Raw genomic sequence first — 26318 nt, forward strand, 5'->3', positions numbered from 1 at the left:
AATACAAAAAGCTAAAAATATAACATTTATACTTATCGAATATCGATATGTCGTATCTGTTTATTAATTAAATATAAAATAAATATATAAACATATAATCAGGGCCGTGCCCGTGCTACGGTGATGCGGCCGCATCAGGCACCTTTAGAGGGGGCGGCATTAGCAGCGAAATCAAAATATAATTTGACTATGAAGAAGCTGTCGATCAACCTTAACATAAGAGAATAAATTTAAAATACACTTTTTCCATTTTCTGGACATAACCCTTAATTCTCTGAATGAACGATTGACGCTTTTGGAAACCTATAGCAAAACCGCACGGTCCTGCATATATGTAATATATGTATATAAATACTGAAATAGTTAACATATTGAAAAACCGATATAATGAGCACTTTCAATTTTACAATTTCGAAGGTTTAGAAATTAATAAAACATGACGTTATCGCAATTTTGATTAAGTTGAATTTCACATCTTAAATCTGGTATTGAGCATGCTTCAATTAGAACCAATATTTATTTGATATCATTGTTTTTTTTTAATTTTAACTTCTTTATGTTACTCTTGTTAATGGGAAAATAATTAACAAACTAAATTATTATTATCGTGTGTAAATTACGCAGAATTTTCTAATAATGTATAATAAACTTTTCTACTGTGTCGAAATGTAGATATTGTATTGGTCGATCGTATAAAATCAATCATGTTTTGCAGTGTGATTAGTCAACGATGATGTTACTTATGATGGTTATAATTATGGTTTTAAGTAAAAAAAAACGTATGAGACAAGGTAAAACAATACATGGTTTACGTCATACACGGCTTGGCAACGGCCACCACGCGACGTTGGCACGAAAGTGAAAAACTAGGCAAAATGCTCAAAATCCGATACGCTCCCTGATCTTTCTCGGTTATTATACCACAACAATATCAACACGGAACTTTCAGCGTAACCCTGTAGAAATTGAGACTTGTGGATGTCTCTTTTACAGCAGCGAGATCGTTCTGTTGTCGTCCCCGTGGGTATCTACACGGTTTTGTTGTCATCCATTATGATCGAATATAGGATAATTGGCCTTTATTGCTGGCAGGCGTGACGGAATTTGACTCTCTGGGTTGTGTTCATGTGTTCGTCATTTGTACACGGCTATTTATTCAACTATGTTGTATTATAGTACATTAGTGGTTTTACCCGGCTTCGCTCGGTATTTGTAATATAAACCGTTTAAACATGACTAATGTAATAAACATTCAATTGTTTTTTTATTAAATTTATTTGAATCTTTGAAACTTTGATTTGTTTTCGATGCTCCCACCCAAACCGTACATAGTTACAAAGTCTCTTTTGAAATTATATATTAAAGATACAAAACCTTTTCAGTTTCTGTCTTTTTATCACTTCTATGTATGTTCATATTCATTTACAATTATGAAATGGTTTGGTTGGAAAACTATATCACTGAAAAAAATCTAAGTAGCACGCTTATTTTAGTCAATATTATTCGAATTCCTTTACTTGAAAAACATCCGTACATTTTTAGAAAATTATCTTATCCTTACTTGCGTCTGGTTTCAGATCTATCTTTTTTCAGGTAGAACTGTCGTGTATCATCTTTGAAATATCGTTTATGAAATCGAAATTTCGTCAGTTAAATTTTTGCTTTTCTATACACATATGAACATATTTACTGTTGAAATTCGTCATTTTTTCTTAATTCTCTTTTCATTCATCCGTAGAATATGACTTTATTGGTCTTCTAAGTATCAATTTATAAGTTATTGTATACACATAAAAAATATAGATGTACTCAATATAATTTAACATTGAAACTTGAAAATATCAAAAGTAACAAAAATGACTCGACTCATATATTTGTACATTTAAAATATTAGTTTGCTTCTCCTTTATTTAAAAATATCGAAAGTAATAAAAAAAGACTCGACTCATACATTTCTACATTTAAAATATTATTTTGCTTCTCCTTTATTTTAAGACGCAGAAATGTGAAAAGGTCACATGCAACTATTTAGACATATATCGTTGCAGACCATAAAAAGCAATTTGGTTTCAAGTGAGATAATTAATCGCGTAACGCCATTATTAAAAAAAGTACTTTATTGGAAATATATATGTATTTTAGATCCATCACAAAATTTCGCAAGCCTTCAATCGAGAAAGACGTACTAAATATGTATCAGCAAATAATTTGAATTAATTGATCTCATATTTTTAAAAATCAAGTTAAGGGAAAGGAGTGTGGTTGGGGGGGGGGGGGGTCTTGAATAAATTTTGTATGAGGGCCCGAAATTCCTAAATACGCCACTGCTCGTAGTTCTGATGTATTAATAGTAGATTAAATTTTATTGAAAACACTTATATGCAAAATCATAGACGGTCGACCTCTGATTGACCCACAGTGTCAATGAATTAGCATGTATTTATTTAGTTGTGAATTCTTTACATCCGCCATGTGCAACTTTATTGCAATTTTATCATAATCTTAAACCTATTGTAAACTCGGTCATAATTCAAATTTTGATGATCCCAGCTGATCTGGACGTCACAAGACGTTGACCAGGTTGACCGCAGATGTTTTACCTGGTCGCGTGCTCAGGACAGGTGCTCTCGTGCCGCTCGCCCTCAAAAATTAACTAAAAAAAGCATTGAAAAATCCACCTTGAATCCTTTCGTTTGTATTTATTTGGTTTGACCGTATAAAATATTCTAAAAACTGTTCTTTATTGTTTGTTTCGCTTTCAAGATATTTTTTTGCTCTTGACGGGTGTGTCGTCTGCGGACAAAAAGGATTTTCGTATATCTCGGAACTGTTTAGACATGATTATTACCAATACAAACATTCTTCGATTTGCCTAGTGAAGGTTTATTTTTGCCAAACACATACGAAATATCGTATTTAAAATGGTCGATTATTTTTTTTTATATATTATTATTAAATTATATATAATTAAAAAAAAAACATTTTAATATATTTTTTTTAAAATAAAATTTTCATTATATTTATAATAATTTTATTGAAAATTGGAATTTATAGTTATTGTTTTGCCTTATATTTTTAATAATAATATGACAATAAATTATCATATTTAGACATTTAAAACGCACCTTTCGTTGGTGCACACAAACACAAATGCAATGTATTTATGCCGTTTAATTTATCGCAGCCATATGAGCGCAGGGTGCACACAAGACAGTGGATCTGGTCCCCTTGTCTTCCACACGACGAATTCACCGTATGCGTTGCTTATATCAGTGAATCTCAAACACTCGACCGATTATCAATCAATTTCTAAACAATTTGTACAAAAACAATAAGTTGTTTGTGGTAAAAAATGGTTTCGCACGATGATTGCTCGTGTTAAAAAATTATCAACGCAATCCCAAGAATTGTACGACAGAGTATTATCTCACGAATATTGATATCGATACATTTGAGCAATGACGTATTTTGGGTCAAAAGTTGAAAATTTTAATAAGAGTTACTGAAGCTTTTGAAAGCTATGTTTCGAATGTGCATAGTCTCCACATGTTGCATAGACGACAGCTGCTCGTTGCAACCTGCAACTATATACTGAAAACGCTTGCAGTTTTTTTGTGCTTTTATTCCGCCAACTTCTTTTTCAAGCATCTAAAATTATATATTTGTATATTAAAGAGCTTTTTTGGAATCGCTTAATTGTATGTATTTTATATTATATGCGGGTGATCAGGCTGCCCTTTCGTTGTGCAATTACCTATACAGATTAAATATCGTAATTGAACAAAGTAGATGCTGCGCTGTTACCAATATCAGGCATTTTATGATGGTGATATATAATATAACAGTTCTCTCACTTTATGTATGTACATAAAATTTGGAAATCCTATAGTATGCCTAAAATTTTATATCTATCTATTTATAGTTAGCACGATTTGATAGTTCGTTATAGTAATAGTTTTCCCTTTTCGTTGACAATGAATGAACGTACGTGTGTTTTTTGTATGTAATAATAATAACAGGAAACGATAAATAGGTATGCCGTGATTGTAATCTATGCAGTTTTATAATGATTCGATAATGTTTATCTTTGTATGATATAATAAGACACTCGCCATGTTATGAATGAATGAATCGAACTGCCATTGAACTTTTACTCATCGCAAGCGATGGTTCACCTTTTTTCACTTATGTTTAATCTTCGTTAGTAAATGCTGAATTTAAATAATATTAAATGTATGTATTTAAATAATATTAAATGTATTTATTTATTTTTTCTTTTGAAATTTTGCAGACATTCCGGCGCAAGTGCCGCCGTTGACGCCTGGCACCAACAAGAAGATGACGGAAGCTTTGAAAGCTTCCTTCGCTTCATGGGAAAAAGAGCAGATCAGGCTGTGCATCACAAAAGGTAATGAAAAAGAGAACATGCGTACAAATTTAATTTTACGAAAACGATCCGAGTCCGTCGTCTTTCTGTGTTGTTTTTATTGCTTTTTGATTTTTTGTCGCGTCGACGATTTGAACCGATTGCTGCAGGTTAATTGTGGCAATTTTGTCCGGTTATAGTTTTTAGTTGAGATATAAAACCTTTTCAACGGGGGTCAACAGGAAACGTGAACTGTTATGTGCTGACGAACTATCTGTGTATTTTATACACTATCCGTGATTGTGAAATCATTTTAGAAATTAAGATAAACGGGTGTTCTTATTGTTATATCGCGTTTTCTGTGTTTTGACATGTCAATATTGTCGTTTTTTTCATGTTTTCCAAGAATTTTTTCAATGCTGATTTTCATCGTATTGTTATCTCTTATTATGTGGGCATAAGGATATGCTTTATCTGCATTATTCATTTTGTTAAAAAAATTTACTGTAACCACCCTTTCTTTGATATTTGAGAATAAAATTCAGAAACTGTAGGCTTATCGAGATTTTGACTTTAGTTACTATTATGAGTATAGGCAAATTTCGAAGTTTTATTCGACTATTTCGTTTCAAGATAAAAAAAAACTATTGGTATTGTAATCGATTCAATGTAAAATAATTTCATTTGGTAAATATATTTGTGGTAATTTGAAATTTTGTTCATTTTCTAAGTGATATTGATAATAATAAATTGATATTCAGAAGAAAACTTTATACACAAGCTAATTTCACACAAGAACGATGCGATGCTTTAAAATAAACATGAAATAATAAAAACTACCAATAATTAATTCCAAAATTTCCATTAAATAATACATACATCTGTATGTATGTATGTATATCAGCTGTAATATTTGGAAGTGGCGGAAGTCCAATTTTCAGATCCAAAAACACTATTTCTGTTTGACTAATTTCACAAATTGTTATCACTTATTTTAATTCGATATGTCCAGAATCTCGGAAAAGCAGAATAAACGTATTACAGGCCACCAGTATTTAAAAAAATTGTAAAGCGCAAAACATTATGTGTATTTAATGTTTTGCGAGATAATTCTGGAAATAAAAAAATTTGGACTTACGCCATTTTCAAATATAACGGCTCATATTCTATTTTTTACGCCATTTTCGAATATAACGGCTTTCACTTCTATTTTCCCTCGACTCACAAACTGATATCGGTTTTGACATGATACGGGCACAACGTCTTTGGTCACTCGGATGTTACTTGTAACGTGTCATCGTCCGAGTGACCAAATTAGTCAACCCGGTGATAGATAGTAATTTTCACATTGCACTTTTCTCATATAATTTTTTTTTGTGTTGAATTCTGTTTCTAATGTATACGTTTTGTGGATATGAAAATCAAAAGGCACGTGTAATGGGAAAATCTATATTGAAAATGTGTAAACTTTAGGAATTTTTATCATAATAATCTTTTTCACCATTACACAGTCGTGTATAAAAACATGTTTAGCCGAATTCAAATCGACAACAATTTTAAACTGAACGGTTTGCGAACGAATGAGGGAAGGTGGGAGGAGAGGTGAGGGGGTGGGGTGGGGTGACGGGGAGTCGAACATCCGGTCCGCACAATAGACATATCTTTTTTTACACTTTTCATTTATTCATTATTGAAAATCAGTGAATAGAACGTGTCCTCGCTTCCGGTCGGCAGCCGGGCGCGCGCGCGTTTCGTTGCGTTGCGTTTCGTTGCGTCGTTTGTACCTGCCGATTGTGTGCAAGAACGAGATAAAAAAAAATCACACACACCCATGTGGACCTATCTACCTGTTTTATTCATCATCACTCCACATCGCGTGAATCGAACATCAGTCGCGAGTCGAATATTAATTTTCGAACGTGTGTAATAATGTAGATGTTGAAGTGTGTATTGTACCTACCCGTGTACGTACGCATGCGCGTGTATTTTTGATGATGATCGAATGTCCTAATACGGATTGGTTTTTGCCTAATCGTACCCAATGCAGATTTAAGGATATAATTTAATGTTGAATTTTACTATTGTTTCATTTTCGTGTACCGAATGACGATCGATCATTTGTATGAAAAGATTTCAACAATATAGTATGTGCTTATATTATATAAGAGTTACATATATGTTGAATGAACATGAATTCAATATAATGGATGAACCTTTTTTGTTTCAAGATGGCAAGATGCAATCGAATTTTTACATTTCTAAACAGAGAAACTCATCAAATCTGAAATTTTAGTTCGGAATGTAAATTTTCATATAAAATTTCTGAATATTTATGAATCTGTTATATCATTTTGGGATAAAAAAAGTATTTTAAAATTTTTAATGTTTTCTATTTTCGCACGTGAAAAGCCCCAACACTTTTAGTGTACCATTATTAACCTCTTTCTGTAAAGAAAAGAGCACATATCCATAATGAAACTGGCTCGACTTCAGGTATTTAAATCTTAGTATGTATATAAAAATAATTAACATTATTTAAAAAAAGTCAATTAATACTCAAACTCACACATACACACAATCATGTGTGAACGCGGCAAAACATCAAAGGAAGCGGCTTCTTCAAAGCAGTCCGAGGTGTGACTCGTTTCGGCCAACACCTGTTTCATCTTCACACACTGCATCATTCCACTTAAAACGCACTAAAATCGTGTAAACAGAAACGAGACTTTATAATTTGAATACATGTATATATTCAAAAATTAGAAAAACGCTCACAGCGGGCAATGAATACAGCTGTGTATAACATTTAGTATATGTATATATGTATGTATGTATAGGGACACAAAAAATACATAATTTGAAATTAAATATATTTCTTTTAAGCCCTGTATCTTTCCCCGGAAAGGCTCGATTTTCGTCGCCTTTTACGGACACAAATTTGCTTTTTCACTTTAAACACATTTCGAACGTGTCCCATTGTCTTTAAGTGTTTGCCTTCGGATCATAGCCGTTTCAAATATTGACATTGAACATAGTTTTAACGCGACAGTTTTGCCCATTGACGAACGATGAGCTTTCAACACCAACAATGAACCAGTTCCTGACATTAAAAATTCATAAACATCTCCCCAAACCTAAAGTAGATATGGATTGATCTACAGCAGGTTTGAGATAAGATAAAATCTTTAATTTTATTTCCAATCACTTGAAATTCAATATTCGATAGTTCCAGGACGAAATTCCACCCATTCTGTTCTTATCTTAGACCACTTTTGTCGAGAAAACCACGTTTTTTTTTTGAGACTCGTTTATCTTATCTCAGGATACTTCAGGGCATTCTAATATGTCGATACCAACTTAAACCTTAACCTCTCCATAACCGTAAACAGTTCCGCTTAATTATTCTATTGAATAAATTATTTTGAATTTGAATGCAATATTTTCGCACATAGCGATATATACATTTTAGTTTTTCATGCATTTTAATAGTGAAAAAAAAATAAACCACCGAATAAACATCGAAACGAACGCACATTTGTAAGCGGAAATGGAGATATGGATCGGGATTTGTTCACCTTTTTGACCGCCTTTTGTTTCATTGTAAATTCGTATCGGCACGCGATTGTTTCTCTTTTTAAAATTACACCTAAAACGAGCACAATACGAGTATTTTTTTTATTTATCTATTTATTTTCCCTTTTTTTCGAATTCGGGTTTAATTTTTTCGAACGTTAACGAGTCGTCGATACCTGGTTGTGGGTATAATAAATTCGTAGATACTTGGCGAGATCACCGGTTTCCTGCTCGCGGGGTTAATTATACCCTTACCCCCTTATTGTGGCGTGGAATTATTTTTTTTAATGGACACTTAAACTGTTGACATTTGTACATGCTTTTCGTGTATTAGAATTTCAACACGCTTTTCATTTCCATATCTGCCTCGCGTTACTATCTATCTTTTAACCACAATTTTTTTTCGCTTTCGTTCTTGAATAGTAATACCGTCATTGATATTTTAAAACAAATATTTATATTTTAATTTACTTCGTATGTTTTCTATGTACATATTCATAATAATTTTCCAATTATGCACATATTGAGTACATATGTATATTATCGATCCATATTTAAAATTAAATTCCATTTTAATCAAAATTTGTTCTCGCTAGAATATATGAGCCGTTATAATTGAAAGTGGCATATGTCCACTATTCCTAATTTCGAGAAATAACTCGCAAAACATTAAATATAAAGTCTTGCGTTTAACAATATTTAAAAACGTTAAGGAGGTATGTAAAAATACTGGTGGCCAATACGTTTTTTCTGCCTTTTCGAGATTATGGACATACTGAATTAAAAGAAGTGATAACAGTTTGTGATTTAAGTCAAACAGAAATAGTATTTTCGGAACTGAAAATTGGACTTCTGCCATTTTCAAATATAACGGCTCATATGTAGGTATACATATGTACATTGATATTCGTTGATTTAACTTAAAGTAATTTTCCAATTTATAAAGTCAAATCTAGTAAGTAATTAGTTCCTTTTTGAACTGTTGCAATAAATGGGGTTATTTGCAAACTCACTTTTATATGTATGTACATACTTTTATGTTACTTACATGTTTTTAAAGTACATGCAAGTGTTTCCAACAATGTCGTTCCACAAATCAATATCCTGTTCTCATTTGCAACGAGGAGATTACTTGTGTGAAAATTGTTTCCTTGCGTTTTCGATTTGCATTTCGGAAACGCGTCAACAAGTCGAGGGAAAACTGTAGGGATTTTCAATTGATTGAAATGAAATACTTGCGTGTTCGAGGTGTTTGGTCGGAAAATCTGTTCGTTTATTGGTGGGTGCGCCATAATTATTATCAACGCCGTTACCGTTAACGTTGATTATGAAAATTAAAAATAAAACCTTTCGTTAAGTATCGTTATTTATCGACGTGTAATTACACGTGTCTGCCGACGCGACGGACGCGGTGCAACACGCGATTTTCTCGTAAGATTTTTCTTTTTGTTGAACGTCAAATACGCTCGAACAGTGATTGATTAATTGGATACCCTTCCAATATGTTTCACTAAATCTATCATCACATCAATAGATTCTATTAATTTACGATATAAAACCGTATTTATCGTGTAGATTAATTTATGATTTACTATTTCTAGTTACGATTACAATTTCTGAACACTATTAGGGCGAAAACACACTGAGTGGGACGTGGTACGTGTTTTTTTTAAACGCAGCCTCCCTAGCCCATATTCATAGCAGCCCCTAGCCCATATTGGTACACTGTCTCAAAAATCACTCCCTGCAGCATGGGCGTCATTTTAGCTTTTCCCAGGTTGCAAAATTTTTGACCAGTAAGGAATGACATTTTATTAAATTAAAAAAAAATTAGTGTAAATTAAGTACAAAATAATCTCCTGAAAATCTTTCAAAGCAAGACAAACAACAAAACAAAATATATTTGGAAGTTAACATTTTTTTTCTGGGAAAAATCGATGTGTTTATACCTGATTTTAGTATTTTAATTCAAATTCATAATAATACATTAATAACAACGTGGATAGTCCTGTTCAAATTTAGAAAAAAAGAGTGTTTTCGGTGATATTTTATCCTTTTATATATCCTTGCTTGACAGTGATCGATGATAGTAAATCCCATATTTGAAGAAATGTAGGAGAAACTTGTCGGTTGCATATGGATATATGTATGTATGCACATACACGTGCGACCTCCCAAACATGCATTCTGCACGTGCACAAGGACACATGACGTCCCATACCACTCCGTGTGTTTTCGCCCTTAATCATACTAAACAACAAAAAATAAAAATTACAGGAGCGGAGACTAATCACTCTTTACTAAGTTTGACCCACTGAATTCGGGTATGAAAATGATTTTCGCCGGTTTGCTTTCGCTTGAGAGATATGAGCGTTTAAAATGAGCAACTTTTACAAATTTTTGGATTTTGCAGTCTTTTCATTCACAGTTATATTTTGGCACAGTAAAAAATATTACTGTGCCAAAAGTGAGTATTGGAATCAATGGTCAGATATTTTTTTTCTATTGATTCTTAATTATTGATTTGAAATACTTATTAATTATCTAGCGAATTTGAAGTAAAAAATATACTTGTTTCTTTTCGTAATATTTTCAGCTCATTTCGCAAATTTTTCACTTGTCCACGTTTATAAGAATTAGTTTTTTTATTATCTCAATGTACTAGTTCGAGCGGTAAATGATTTTACAGTTCTTTGATATTACAGTTAAAATCAATATTAAAAAAAAACATCTGACTATTGATTCTAATATTCACTTTGGGCACAACAATACTACATTTTGAATTATAGAATGCAAAAATCAAGAATCTGTAAAAATTGTACATTTTTTTGAACGATAATATTTCTTAAACGAGAGTAAGACAACAAAAAGTATTGTCATATTCGAATTCAGTGGGTCTAACTTAGTAAAGATTGATTAGTCTCCGCTCCAGTAAGTAAAAAACGTGATATTTTGTTCCTCAGTGTTATTAAGTAGGTAATGAAATGATCGCCACAGTTTATCAAAATCAAAAAAGGGTGATCACCACGTTTAAGTATATTTATAATGCGTATCATAATCAGGCACGATAGTGGGTCAAAAACAATCAGAGCGAGCAATCCGCAAGTACAACTTGCTCGATCCTTCCGGTCGTTGTGGTGACGAAACGATTTCAATTCTCGACGAAGAAGCTCGAGAGGAAGTTGCGGGAAGTAATGAGAAGGAGTGAGAGAAGATGATCCGAAATAATGGATGCAATTAAAAGTTGCAAGCTCGTTGGAAGATGACACGTTTTGATGTCACTCGGTGCGTTGCGGTGATAAGCCGAATTTCCTGATGGCCGTTTCATTTCGCCCACTTGGAAGTGTTTTAATTGTTTGTCCTCAGAGTGCCATTGTTTTGGTCACGGGCGGTTGATCTCGCTCTGCACAAGGCCCCTTTGTGAATCATTTGCCAGCCATTCATATCGTCTGCCGTGTGTGCTTGTTGATTGTGCATGTGGAATATACATAGGATTCGTCCCAATTTTTGGGATACATCAAGGGGATCTAGAGGAAAATCGGAGGCGATTCTGCCAATCGACGAAACTAACCCATATCCAAAATATGCACAGCTATTTTTATAGTAAAATACATTGTTTTACATCGATCAAAATCATTGTTAAATCTTGCAATTTCCACGTAACTCACAATTCGAGCTTTAAAACGAAACCTCTCGCTTTCCATCAGTGGATATATTTTTGTCAAAGTTTTGCTCGGTTTTTGTCTGAATGCTATAAAATATACATAGAAGTGTATTCCGCAGTATTTAATTTTATGTGTACATCGCATTGTGAACGATTGTTGCGCATTTTCGAAGGGATTCATTCGATTTCTACCGGCCTTGGCTTATTCGTTTGGATATTTTTGTTTACTTGTATGTTAACACACGTTGGTAACGACGTCATCTATTAATTAAAACGAAATTTAACATAATTACTGTATATATTTATTAGGATTTCTGTATGCATATCAAATAATGTAATTGTATACTTGGGGTCCACAATCGTTGGACTGATCGGGACCAAAATTTGCAAACGAATTATATCAGGTATATACATATATGTACATATGTTGGTCATTTAGATAAAAGTGCTAGAATGTTACTCGAGAGAATCTAAATAAATGGTGGGAAAGAAAATGGGTGGCCGAAATTAGGATAATGTGTTATGAAAATATGAGATGGATGACAGTTGCGCAAAAAAACGTAGAATGGAAGCGTGTTGGAGAGGCTTTCCATTCAGGAGTGGATGGTGAGTGGCTGTATGTGATGATTAGAGCGCGGATAGAGACCGTGCTTTTTCCAGGAATCGGGGCGGTTTCGCTCTATTTACAAAGCTAGAGTGCAAAAAAAGGTTCGGCAAACCTTTAACAAAGCATTTATAACAATTGAACAATGAACGGCGCGCTTTGGGTCCGCTCACTAGTGATGATGATGATGATGTATTCACCCGTGATAGTCGTTTATGCAGATGAATCATAGTAGTGTGAGTGATGCACTCGAGGTGCAACCCCATTGGTCAACATGTATTATATATTATATAATGAGTTGGATGTAGGACTATTGGTCAGACCATTTAACAGACATTCGCTATTACGATTCATCTCCATATATGTAATTACATTTATTCTAATACATAAGTACATAAATCCCACGATCCTGCAGCTTTTTATGCAAATGTTCTTATCAAATGATTTTCTATAAAACTAGTAAGGTTCAGATGAAATGTCGTACTCTTAAATACTTCTATGAATATGACAACGGTAGTCGATATAGTGGAGAGAGTGAAGAGATTGAAATGTCAGTGGGTGGGTCATATAGCAACATAGAAAAATGGACAAAATAAGTGCTAGAATGGTACCCAAGAGAATGTAAACGGGCAAAAGGAAGATGGGTAGTCTAAATTAGGAAAATAGGTGAGATGGGAGAGAGTTACGCAACATAATATTTAACTCAAATATATAATTACTGTTTAAATACATACAGTCAATTTAGGTTCGTAGACGTTACAGTAATGTATGAAATTTTCAACAAATTCTTCGACAAAACTTTCTTTCAATCGCGATCATTTGAAAGCTCTTTTAACCGTTCTATGGAAAATGATTTTTAGTAATGAAATATTTATTGCATTGATCTTATGCTTGTTTTTTGTAAACGAGGCAATTGATGTTCTCGTATGGAACCCTTTCCAATTATAAAGCAGGGGTGGTGCAAGCTCGGTTCGCGGTCGAGTGGTCTCGCGGCCTTCAGGTTCCGGTGTGATGCTCTCGGCGAATTGGGCAGACGATGCCAACAACAATCGAATGTTGTTGCAAAATACTGCAAAACACCGCAAATGTAACGCTTTCGACATGCGATGGCAATACTTAAGAATATGTGTACTAACGTATCTACATATAATTTTTGTTTCTTTTTTGCAGATCCCCGGCAATGGACCGAAACGCATGTCGCTCATTGGCTTCGTTGGGCTACACGCGAGTTCTCACTCGAAGGTCTGACCCTTCAGACCTTCAGAATGAGAGGCAGGGATATTTGTGGCATGGGGAGAGAAGCTTTTTTGGCGAGAGCTCCTGCCTTCATGGGAGATATCCTTTGGGAACATCTAGAAATATTACAGAAAGGTATGATACAATGCACAATATTATCATTCAAGTTTTATAATATGATTTTGAATACACATTCTTGGTGTTTCTTTTTCGTTTGCACGATTTTTTACGTTTTGTAATGGAACACACTATTCTATTAGATCCAAGGTTTCGGTGTAATTTTAGCTCATGACCTCAAAACATTTTTCGTTACACTATGAATGCATTCAAATTGCATCGAAATCTGTTATAGATTCAAATGAATTCTAATGGATAATTCGTTCACTCAGAAGTTGAAACATAAAATTATTTTAATTATTGAACACGGTTTTGAATTGATCTAAATTTTCAGATGTAGAAAAGGAAAGATCACTTCTAGAGAACGTCCCACCGAATATGTACGAGAGCAGTGTGTGCATACCAGACCTGACAGAATATTTGGACTCTACACCTACCCCAGCTTCCGCCGCTGCAGCACCAGTTCCCATCAACCAACAGCACAACCCCTATCACCCTGCCCACAATGGTAAGCAACCAGAAATTCTAAAAATCTATCACAAGCGTTCAATTTAGCCCCGATTTATTTTCAAACTCCCGCGTGTTGTGTACACGTCTCGCTCCAATAATAAATTTTACGCGATGTCTGGATAATATCGCGAGCCGTATTTAACGTTGAAATTTTCGCAATAAAAGTATTTTATTTATATTTATGTATAATATAATATGTATAATGTAGATGGGGTGTTGTTGTGTGGACTGACCGTAGAGCTAGGTCATATATTTTCATCAGACTAAATTCGTTCGGATTCTTTTCAATTGTGGTTCGTTAATATTTAATGGAATTTGCTTTAAATATGTATGTGTTTTCGTTTGGTCCTACCGATGCTGCTGCTGTAGACCAAGCTGAGTTTATATGCATACATATAATAAACAAATTGTCTGAATTGAACATGTCTAGACAATTTGTGTCATTACCTCTGCCTTTAGTATTGAAATGCTAATTATAGTTAGTAGTCTATTACTAAAATGTCAATTCTTAATTAAAGCACGTGATTTAAGATTTATTCAACGTTTTTGAAAATAATCCCCGTTATAATGAAGATTGTAGATTAGTACTGTTTACTTAAAAAAAAAGTGAATTTACATTTAAAAAAGTGAAAATACAATTTCTACATTGATATACATACATACATATGTATTCAATAGTGTGCTACTACATTTTTATCAACCGGTTCTGTTTCTCAACATTAAATTGCACCCCCTCATGAAAAAAATTTCTAAACTGATAAATTTTGTTGTCGATAGATTAAAAATGAATACAAACTTACAAAAGTGTGTTTTTTCTTATATTTTATTATGTTTAAAATAAATAGCACATCTTTCGAATTCTTAAAAATTTACTTCTTTTAAAATGAGCATACAATTGAATGCATTTTCAATGATTTTATTAAATTTTCAGAACTTTTGGTATTCCTAAAAACTTAATTACATTTAAATTGTTTTAATGTAGTTAAAAAGTAATTAAAACCGTAGGCGAATTTATTTCGAAGTGTTTCAACTTTGTGTAACTGAATTACAATTTAAATATTTGAAAATAATGACGATTGCTTTTTGTCGACCCCCTGCCAACCACATATGTACTTGAGAACTATTTATTTATTAATTATTTCTACGTTTAATTCTTTAGCTATATGTAGCTTCCAATTTGGTTGCGAGCTCCCCCTCTAGTAGCAAAAGCTTAAAGATCGCTTCCCGCGATTTGAAGTACATATTTTAGTATTTGTGATAAAACTGATATTAGTAATAAAAACAAGTTGAATGTTATCAAATCTGAAAAATTTTGACGAACGGTTCTGATAATCTGAAGAACCGGCTTCAAGCACACCACTGTATGTATTCATAGAATCCACATTAGCAATTTTTTGACACAACTAAGTAGGTATTACTTATGGTTTTTTGAACATTTAGTATCAAAAGTTCATTAGCATTCGAATTCTATTCATGAAATAATATGTACATAATTACTTGCGTGTCCATTTTCAATCACACCCATACATTATTACTGTGAAATCGTTTACATTTCAAAAAGTTCTAATCTACACGAATAATCGCTCTGCGTATTTGAATTATCATATCTATATAAAAATCGGCCGTTTTTGCGTACGTTGATTTCACGCGAGGCCGCCATATTGCTTCACCGTATGTAACATTGGTCCTCTAAGTACAGTAAAATTGCTATACCTCGACTCGACCCGGTTGTTCTGGTGAGCATGAAAACGCATTGCGAAAACGTCAAGTTGGCTTCGTCTCCTCGATTCTTCGTCACAATATATGTGTATGTAGAATCATCGAGGGGTTGCGCAATTTCCAAACGTGGCACAATCGACCGCCGTAGCCAACGAAGTTAACGTAAACACAGTAATCTTGATTTTTATATTATGTACCTATGTACATACATATTGACAAATGTATTTTTTTTGCGATGGAGAACGCATTGAGCTTCACGTGGTTAATAATGCTATTTTTTGATTCTCACTCTGCAAGAATGCGACGAGGTGCATTCGCGTGTGAAATTCTTTTTCTATTGTTATATCCTTGCACCCTCCGCGTTTGGCTGTTGCAAGTGCATCAAACCGAAACGGACAGTTCGTAGTTCATAACACAAAGAAAACGTTGAAGTTGTAATGCAACGATCGTTTCTCAATAATTGCTTCTGCTACCGAGTGCTCCTCTTATTTATTTATTTATTTTGCAGGGGTGGACACATTTTTGGACTTGTACATTATTCAAAGAAATCTAAGGAAAAACATTTTTAGTAAGCAGTTTCTTACGTATTTTTTAAGATGTTGCGACCAAATGCAATTTTCACTAATAAATTAAATGAACACTAATATTTATATGACAATTTCATATGTACACGTCGCTCATCTTAATCATTTACTCCACCATGTAAGCTATTATAAATAGACTGTTCCGAAAATTTGCTCCATTTTTCACTATTAAGTATTCTAAGAAATACTTCAATTCACAGCTCTTGACACGGAAACCTTTGCATAGTTACAGTATCGATATTTTATTACAATCATAACGATGAGAGAACTTTTATGTGTGTAAAATATTCAGATAGTAAGTAAAATACGACAGAAAACTTATTTAAAAAGAAAACATGTTAAATGACAATATACAGGCTCTTGATGTTTACCAAACTAAATAAAAGCTTTCAAAAATGCAATAAATATAGAGCTTTTGGAAAATACAGGCATGTCCAGTACTTGTACGTCCCTGATCATGCAGACGTTCGGTCGAATGCAGTCGCTTCTGTTGGAGTTGTTGCAAATTGCAACGGATCAGACATGTAAATGATGATTAACGATCGATTTAATAAATTGTATCTAAGTAGTATGATGCGTATGATACGCATATCGAGCCCATGGCCGTTACACAAGACACATTCGGCAATATGATAATGGCTATGTGAGTAACGTTGGCAAATAGACGATATTTAGCGATACGCTCGACGAACACAGAACAAACGCAATACATAAATACTCTTTAGCTTGGGATATGTGGGTGTGTTTGTGTGTCTATGTCTTCTTTAACCCTGCTCATCAAATTCTCTATCGACGATTTCAGCGATTCTATGGTTGAACACGTTGATTTCATGATTGCGACGGGGTTTTATGCCGAGTGCGTAAGTACTAAGTACATACATATGTTTGGAAAATGAATGTTGACAATCCCATATTGAATTTTTAATATTTTGTTAGGAAGACCTAGTACCTACATACATACATGCATACATTTATGATTTGATCGTAATTTTGATTCTTAATTAAATCAAACATTTAATTTGATTATGCTAAAGTAAATTTAGTAGTTAGTGAACGTGTTGCTGTTGTATTTTTCATTTTTACTAACGTTCAAATCTGATCAATAATAGCAAAGAAATAAAAATCTTTGGGCACAAATTATATTAAGTGGTTTAGTTTTTTAAGAAAATATGTTTTTTTAGTGGGTACTAATTTGTCTCTCGTATTTTTCTTTTCTGTCTTTATTAAATAAATTTTGCTATTTTAAAATAATCGAAGTTTTAAGGGCTCGTTTGTTGTATCAAAATATTGATCTTTTTTTTTATAAAATTTATTATTTACCTTTTAATCTACATATTATATTTATTAAGTGAGCTCTTTTTGCTGAATTCTATTATATGTATCGATCAAAATTTATTTATGTAAGATCTTAATAGCTCATTATATCTATTTTAAAATATATTTGTAGATATTGCAGTGTAATATGAAAACTTAAATTTACATATTTTTACGTTATTACACCTGAAAACAGACAAAAATGTTACACACGAGCATTTGTTATGACGCATAAACATATAATAATAATAAACATCGTGATTACTTCAGCTCATCTTAATTATTCACCGGAAGATTGCGTTGTGGCAACAAGGCCTTGTGTGTCTTAGTTTCTCTACTTCTAAATAAAAAAAACTTTTTATAACCCTGTATTAAACTTTCATGAATGTGTAAATTACCATTTAATCACACAAACTCCACATTTGTAAAATAGAAGCATAAAATTTAATATGTAAAGTGAAATTTAAGTTCGCGCTGTCGTGCAGGGGCAGTACAGGTGCGCGCGCGTCGCAGAGCTTAAAGCCACTTGCCCCGGGCGCCCACCAATTCAGGGGCGCCGAATTTACAAATCCGACATTGCACAATTCGCGGATTGTGTAATACCAGTCACCGGCCAGTGCGTGAGCTCCTCTTCTGCGCACATGTCAGATTTTCGTTTTCGAACCGTTCGGTCTCGGTCTGATTTGCACGGCTGGTGGGGCTGGCTGGTTGGCCAGCTCCTTGCCACTAGCTTGCTAACTAACCGACTGCTCACCTTCGTTATTTCGCAGCGCGTTTGTTATTACCATTGTTTCACTTTTGATTTCTGATCCGACTCTTGACAGTCATACTTTCGGCCTCCGAGCCGTTACGACGTCCGTCCGCCTTTATCAAAATTATAATAATTACAAAAACCGCGTATGTGCCGCTATTTTTTGTCAAGTGCGGTTTTCAATATACTAGTGTTGATTCGAATTGCAATAAAATACAATCTTGGTCTATCTTGAGTGATGTATTATTATTGTGACTTTAACTAATTTAATGTGCATGAAAATCATGTGTGATATTGGTTGATTTGTTTGTTTCTTTTTGTGCAACAAGCTGGATATGATAATGGTCTGGAAAGGTAAGAATTTTTATTTAAAGTTTGTATGTATAAGTTTTGTACATGTTAAAGATGTAGTTTTGCTTGCTAGTTACTGTTAATATGTATAATCTTAGATTAGATTTTAATATCTTATGTATATAAAACCGCACTGATTATTTATTTGTACTTTGAACTTTTGAGTTGAGTGGAACTTAACTAGATTATATTTACATATATTATATGTATGCATTTACATAAAAAGGTCTGCGGTGTTTCAGTAGAACCTTTTTTGAATCCAAGGAATATCTGTTATGAGTTTTAGTAATTTTCCCACACAATTTCATTAAAACAATTTTTAACTGGCCGCTAATGGAAGCCGCTACTACTACTACTATCTATTAAATTGCACCATTACTTAATTTTTTTTCCAACATGTATATGTATTTATGAATAGGAAGGTTTATATTATAGCCAAGGCTAACGGCTAGACATTGTGTACCGAAAAACTAATAGATATTTTCTTCTCTTATACGCGTATTACATGCAGGAAATCGATTTACATCCATTTAATCGCAGACGCGATCTCTACTAGCCAATATCGAAAATAATCAATTTATCTTAATTAAAACTTGTTCATATTAATGATTTATTACGATTTTATTATATTGTAATGCATAATGAGAAGACAAACCTTTTTGAGATTTTAACACTAAGACTACCTGATAGTAAAAATATAATAGAACATAAATTATTTTAAGTAATTAAAAATAATAATGAAAAAAAAATGTTTCTAAACTCAAGAAGAAGTTGCATTTTTTTATCACATGCGATCAAATATTTCACTCCCATATATTATAATTTTATAATTGTCTACAGAAATACGAAGAGCTTTTGCACATACATATGTATGTAGGTACAATTGTTCAAGTATTTCTATGGTGTGATCACGATATTCCATATTCAATAAAATACAATGTATTTTAATTTTGTTTGTCTACTTCATCCTGTATTGCAATTAAAAAAATTATTTTGAGCGTGTGCGTAAATACGGTTTTTTGTCGTCGAAAAACACAGTTCAAACAGTACAAAATGCAAAATATGTTCTGTTGGAATTGGAAAAGCGACCGATAACGCTAATCGTGAAACGTTAACGACGCTCGTTTTCTTTTTAGCGTTTCTTGTGTAAATAATTGGTTTTAATTGCTGTGCGAATGTAGCGACCGTTACGAAGTTTGATGACACTACGATTACCTATACTGAATTGTATGATATATTATTCTTACCTATGTGTATAGGTATGTTCTGTACATCCATACATACGTGTTTTTGAATAAAAAGAATAACGATGATGATCGGTAGGGGTAGTAGTTTAAGTAGTATTACGCACGTGCTAACAGGATCAAGTTGCAGCGGATGTTGAACAACTGTCACTTTACACGTGTGCACGTGTACACTTTAAGTCCCCTAAAATTTTGGTTGAAAAACTTTTTTCAACAAGTCTTGTTTGATTACAGAACTATGTATAGTTGATATCTCTATCAGTTGCTGACTTATCTATAAAAACGTTAGGTTTTTGTTTTTTTTTTATTTTTTAACGGAAAAAACTTATTTTCATAGTGTTTGTGTGATAAAATTTGAATCACACAATCGAAATATTACAAATATTGTATGTATAAACAATGTTTGGTATTTTTTGCATGGCGCTGATCTACACACACTCATTAGTTTTGTTAATCAGTCAAATTCGACTCTCACGGAAAATTTTTACTACAATCTCACATTTTATTTTTTTCTCGATTCGTTTTGCGTAGTATGAATCGAGTATGATAAACGTTTGAAAAATGTGCCTACGCTTTTATTATTTATATATGTATAATCATACATATACTTAGTGTGTTAAATCCCATATACATATGATATACATATGTATATGCAGACAGTGAATATGCAATTTTTGCAATATTCGCAGTAAAATGATAATGTGTATGTATATTTATTATATATCGCGTATAAGTCCATTAGGGTAATTGACCATAAGTCGTGTCCTTGCACGGGGAAAATCGGGTCGTATGTGGAAACTTGCATGTAGTTTCACTTTTTCTGCATTTATAATAATATTTGGAATCGGCATGACATCATTTTTATCATCGTATCTGAATATAATGTTCATACTATGGAGCTCTCTGTGCATTGTCCGTTTTGCCGAAAAGGTGCCAAATGAACAATTTTTGCACAATGGGATCAAATCACCGATAAATCCTTTGAAATTTGATCATTCCTCTAAAAGGGTTCTTTTCAAATGTGTAGATTCGATTGAATTTCGTATAAGACTCTCAACTATTCGTAAGGTATTACGAGTATATTCATATATTGTATTATAGTCTCGCATGCTTAAGTATAGTATATCCAATACTGAATATCCTCTTTCATAATTTTTTCAATGCATCGATTGTGCGCTATTTTGACGTTTTAATCTGAAGCGGGACGTTTTTATCTTAACTGCTCTCTGAATGGATGCACTTTTTTCTGGAATGTTTTTCTTTTTTTTAGATAGAGGGTTTGAAACGAGATTGTTGTAGATGAGAATTCTTCGAAATCTCGAGCGTTGTGGAGATGTTTAGATTGCGTTTCTTATCTTTTGTTCAGTTTGTTGAAGTGTGTATATCAATTTTTATTTTAAAACCTTCCCCTTTTTGGCCATTTATCACTCATGTGATCATTTAGTGGTACATTTATGGATGACATACGAGTATTCTCAGTATCGCTTGCTTTCCATTTTATGTTAGTACTATTTGTTTTTATATACATATACTTTTTACTAACCTCTTCTTAGTTCAGAATCGATTTTGTCGCCTGACGAAGTTTGGGTTCTTATCAGATCGTTTTCAAATATTGCCATTTTGCTCGGTTTGGTCATCAACATAAGTGGAAATGACGTCCGCCATTACCATGGTGAAAAATAATCGTAATAGACACGTTTGAAAATACTGCATCTTCTTTCCGTGACGGTGACGTCTATCGTCCACACTGTTCTGATCGTTTTTATATATGTATGTATACAAAAGTTGTACGTATACAAAAGGTCGTCATCCATTTAATATATTTTGAAGTGAATTTACAAATTTCCGCAATCATAAATTTCAATCAGAATGTGTAGGTTGCGGTCGCTAAATAATTCATTTTAAATTCTTTTGTGGGTTTGAGAAGTCTGCTATTCTAAAATTGGATGGTTTGTTAGCGCACTATTGTATGTTATGGTTAGCTAAGCTTATCACAATTCGGTATCTCGGCCTGGTACGTTATCACGGTGACCAGCCGCAAGCTTCCTGTGTTCCCACTCTTCATTCCCTTCGTCTATGTATGTACTTAATAAATGTGAATAAAATTAATAACAACATATTTCAGCATCATCAGTGTAGGAAATATTGGTTTAATAATTAATGTCTCAAACTTTGTGCATTATTGGAAACATCCTGCCAGTGAAACGTAAGTAAATAACAAACCTACTTATGGATGTTGAACGTGAATTATAATTTATTGTGGTCTTTTGATTGGTTTGCTTACTTGTTTTTTTTTCCATTCTCAATTTTTATGCATTTTCGTTGTATATTAATTAATATTTTTATTATTTGTTAATTTTCCCATGGCGTGTTTTGATATCGTTATTCCACATTCGTTATCGTTTTTCTATAGTCATGGTCAGGCCTCACAGCTGGACGAGTCAACATTTTGATAAAACATAAATATCAAATAGTTGACTAAACTTTTTTTATATCGCTGGCAATTTTTATTAATATTTTCCGTATATTTATATTAATTATTATAACGATAATATAATAAATTTAAACTATTTTTTTAGTTCGCTATAAAAATAATGGAATATGCGTGTTTTTTGATAGATTTAGATTTTTTGCACTATTTGTGCATACAAGATGTTAAAAATGACGGGAAGTTAACTTCTCAACGAGAAGTTTATTTAGGTATTTTTATCTTAAAATAAGCTAACAAAAAAATATCAAATCCGCAGAATATATTTTTAATCAAATCAGTGATGCTTCAGTTGGATTGAATGTATGATTTTGAAGATTCTTAAATTTGGAATGCACGTCACAACATTTCATATCTTCTGTGACCTTTTCTTATAGCGTTTTTTTGTTCTTCTGGAATACATCTAGAAACTCGGTCAAGAGTTCTTTCGATTTCCTTTCATTTTCGGGGCAGGACCTCAAGAGGTTTCATCGGTAAGGTCGAATTTTGCCAACACCTGGCTCCATCGCCAGTTACCTGCTTTACGCACACACGTGTTCCAGAGACAGGATCTGTTCTACGGCCGAGCACCGGATGTTGCTTCTGCACGTGTCTCGAGCTACGTGTCGTTAAATGCTTCAACCACACACTTCACCATCTATATATTTATTTATACATTGACACATATTATTTTCACTGTTTTATTTTCCACGGAACAGAAATAGACATGATCTTCATCGATGTTTTAAAGCTTCGTTCGTCCTTTTGCGCCAAGAAGTTCGGACTTTGAAAAATGTAATACCAATCTACCATTATTTTCAAATATCGCACTCCTGAGAAATCTTAATCTTGATTTCTCTTTTGAAATATAAACATTGTAAACGTGTAATTACATCGAAATGGAAAATTGATGAAGGATCTGAAAAAGGCATACTTGCGTGATATGCATTTAGGTCGACTGTACGTCCTCCCGTTTTTATTCAAGGGATGAATATCCTTTCGAATTACATTTACAAGCGTAATTGTGTTTTTGCCCCATTCTAAAAGGTTCTTTTGAACTTTCATACCTTCACGGTCATCGAAGGGCCACTTCGAACCCCACTTCTTTCGCCGAAGGACTCCTTTCACAAGCAAAATGGCGACCAATTTTTCGATCGTAAACTAAATATACCATCAATATCAATCAATCTGAACGTTTCGCATCCAGCTACCTGTTCGCGAATTTGCATATTATCTCGATCGTCAATTCGGCTGAATTTATCTAATTGACGCCGTCGTATATATTTTACGAGTGTAATATATCATATACTTTTATTTTAATGTAGGTATATTATCGTTAAGTTTTTAATCAGTGGTGTATGTTTCTTCGGCGGCTTCTCAATTCAAAAGGGTAATTTCACGTGTTATTATTTTTTTTTTATTATTGGGCTGACGAATCTGGTTCTCCTCTTCGTATCGAGATCTATCTAGCACTAAATTGTCGGATGTAAATCACGACACGAAACTGCGAATTAGCCTTAATGGCTCCCGTTTTACGAACGCGGTTTGATGTTTAGAATGAATAAAAAAAAACAAAGTGGACTCTCTTATCGTAAATTACACAAATACATACTAGTTTTTCTTTTTTTTCGATAGTGAAAATGACGCTCGGTTCATGACTTGTGTAGTACTAAATGAAAAAATTACATAGCAGTGAACGTATGTTTTCGACTTGGATCTATAACTCTTGGTGGGATTCGTGATTACAAGTGGAAGACACGTGGCACTAAATTATTATTTTTAATTAACGGATTCATTTATAAAATATAAAATGCTTCTGTTCTATAATTTTTGCAATCTAATCGTTATTATTTTGCGGTGATATTTAAATTGGAATCCGACATTTTACCAGTTATTTACATATTTATATGAATTTATAATCGATTGCTCTTTAGATGTCATACATTTTTTTATCAATGTTGTGCTCAAATATTCAAACAAACAAAAAATATGAATTTAATATTGCCCATATTAAAAAATCCTATAGTTTCATTGCAACTGTTAATACTATAATATTTTAATAGTATGTTTATATTTTGATAGAAAGTTGAATTATATACTGCAAATGTACATAGTCTTTCAATTTATGTATGTAATATTTTTGACAAATTTTATACACCTACATATATGCTTATCAATCATCAAACTTTCGGAGTTTTTCGCATTGTTTTATTTTGGTAACTTTTTAAGCTTTAATTGTTGTCTTCGCGAACATGTGGCGGTTTTTTCTCTCCACCACACACTTACATTTACATCGCTGTCGGCATTTTGTCAAGAGGATTTTTCGGCTTTTTTGAAGTCGATATATAGATATACAATATTACATTTATGTACTTATGTGACGGCGCGAGCCACAGTTTTTATCGTCTAAGAGAGTTTGCTTCTCGCGTCGTCTGTTTATTTCCGGCGCTACCGGTATTGTCTTCATTTCCGTTCAATCTCCACTATGCAGTTCAAGTAAGAAATGGTTCCTCCCTTTCATATAGAACGTATTTTCTTGTTCTTGAATTTCTAGATAAATCAATTTCCTTGCACACACCATTTTCCTTAAAATGCAATGCAATTTCAAAGCCATCATTAGTTCATTCAACGTATGTACATACATGCACATATACAGAATGACGATGAATAACAGAGTTTATCTTGAAATTAAATCTGTCCTTTTTCGATCGGATTTCTATGCAAAATCTTACATTGCAATTTATTGAGACTAGAGTAGGTACCTTACAGGTATATAATATATCATTTTATTGAATCGTCTCCAATACCTCCGTTTTGTGAGCGGAAATCGTAATTCGATATCGATTCCAACACGTGTACGTCCTCTTACTAGTATAACATATGTGCGTACCTTTATTGTCATTTCTTAGACGAGTTTTCTCGGAAGACCCGCTTTTCTTTGAAGCAGCTTCATTGTTAGAAAATTGGGCGTAGCCTGTGCTAATAATATAGGTTCGTGTTGCGAGTGTGCAATTTTTTCCGCGATGCACAGTTGTGCTGAAAAGTTTAAATTAATGTATTATTATTAAAGGAGTCGCTCGTCGTGCATACTGATCAGTGATGACTTTCAGGGACAATGTACGATCGTTCTATCATTTTTTTGATGAGGTTGTTGACGTTGTATTTGATTCACGGTGAATCAAGTCTGATTTAATATAGTTCGAACTGTAAATATTTTGTGCCAAAAGTGAATGATTTTTCAAGCACACCTTTCCTTTGGTGAAACAATATTTCTATAGACACCTACATATTATATATGTATATCTTTTGAAATTTTGAACATATTGATTTTCACGACATTTTCCTTAAATAATGTAACTGTCGCTTTATTTTTTATACTCTTTTATCCTAAATCGATCCACCCCTATAAATCAAGTTCGTTTAAATTAAATTTCATATTTTGGATTGTGTTCGTTAACTATCTATATTCATACATCGTCACAGTCCTTGCAAATTATCAATACATATAAAATGTACCTACAGTTTAATTTATGCGGGTGAGAGAGTGGCTCCGGTTCAAGGGCTCGGGGTTTCCATCGGAGCTTCTCAAACTGTCGTCTTCTCGCTGTGACCTTGTCTCTTTGAACCTTGACTGTGTCTTCTTTCAGTTACACACCATGGTCATGTTATAGCCGTGGTGTTTTTGCTCCCACAGTCGCCCCACAATGGACAATGGACGACCGACCTGCAAGTACTCGCGTATTTCGGTTCGCTTTGTTTCACAGAGGTGTTAATCCGCTTCGCCGAATCACATTAAACCCCTCTGTAAATATAGAGAT

At 33.3% G+C, this 26318-nt stretch overlaps 1 protein-coding gene across 1 annotated transcript in view; it reads left to right on the forward strand.

Moving 5' to 3' along the window:
• The window catches only part of LOC143910916 (protein C-ets-1-like), a 131031-nt gene that overhangs the window by 89257 nt on the left and 15456 nt on the right, over positions 1 to 26318 (forward strand). Inside the window, exons 4-6 of the mRNA XM_077429547.1 lie at positions 4292 to 4408; positions 13378 to 13578; positions 13895 to 14068. Of these exons, the coding sequence (XP_077285673.1) occupies positions 4292 to 4408; positions 13378 to 13578; positions 13895 to 14068 (492 nt within the window). The remainder of the gene's footprint in view (positions 1 to 4291; positions 4409 to 13377; positions 13579 to 13894; positions 14069 to 26318) is intronic.

This window comes from Arctopsyche grandis, chromosome 4 (assembly GCF_051622035.1).
Source record: "Arctopsyche grandis isolate Sample6627 chromosome 4, ASM5162203v2, whole genome shotgun sequence".
Taxonomy (NCBI): Eukaryota; Metazoa; Arthropoda; class Insecta; order Trichoptera; family Hydropsychidae; genus Arctopsyche; species Arctopsyche grandis.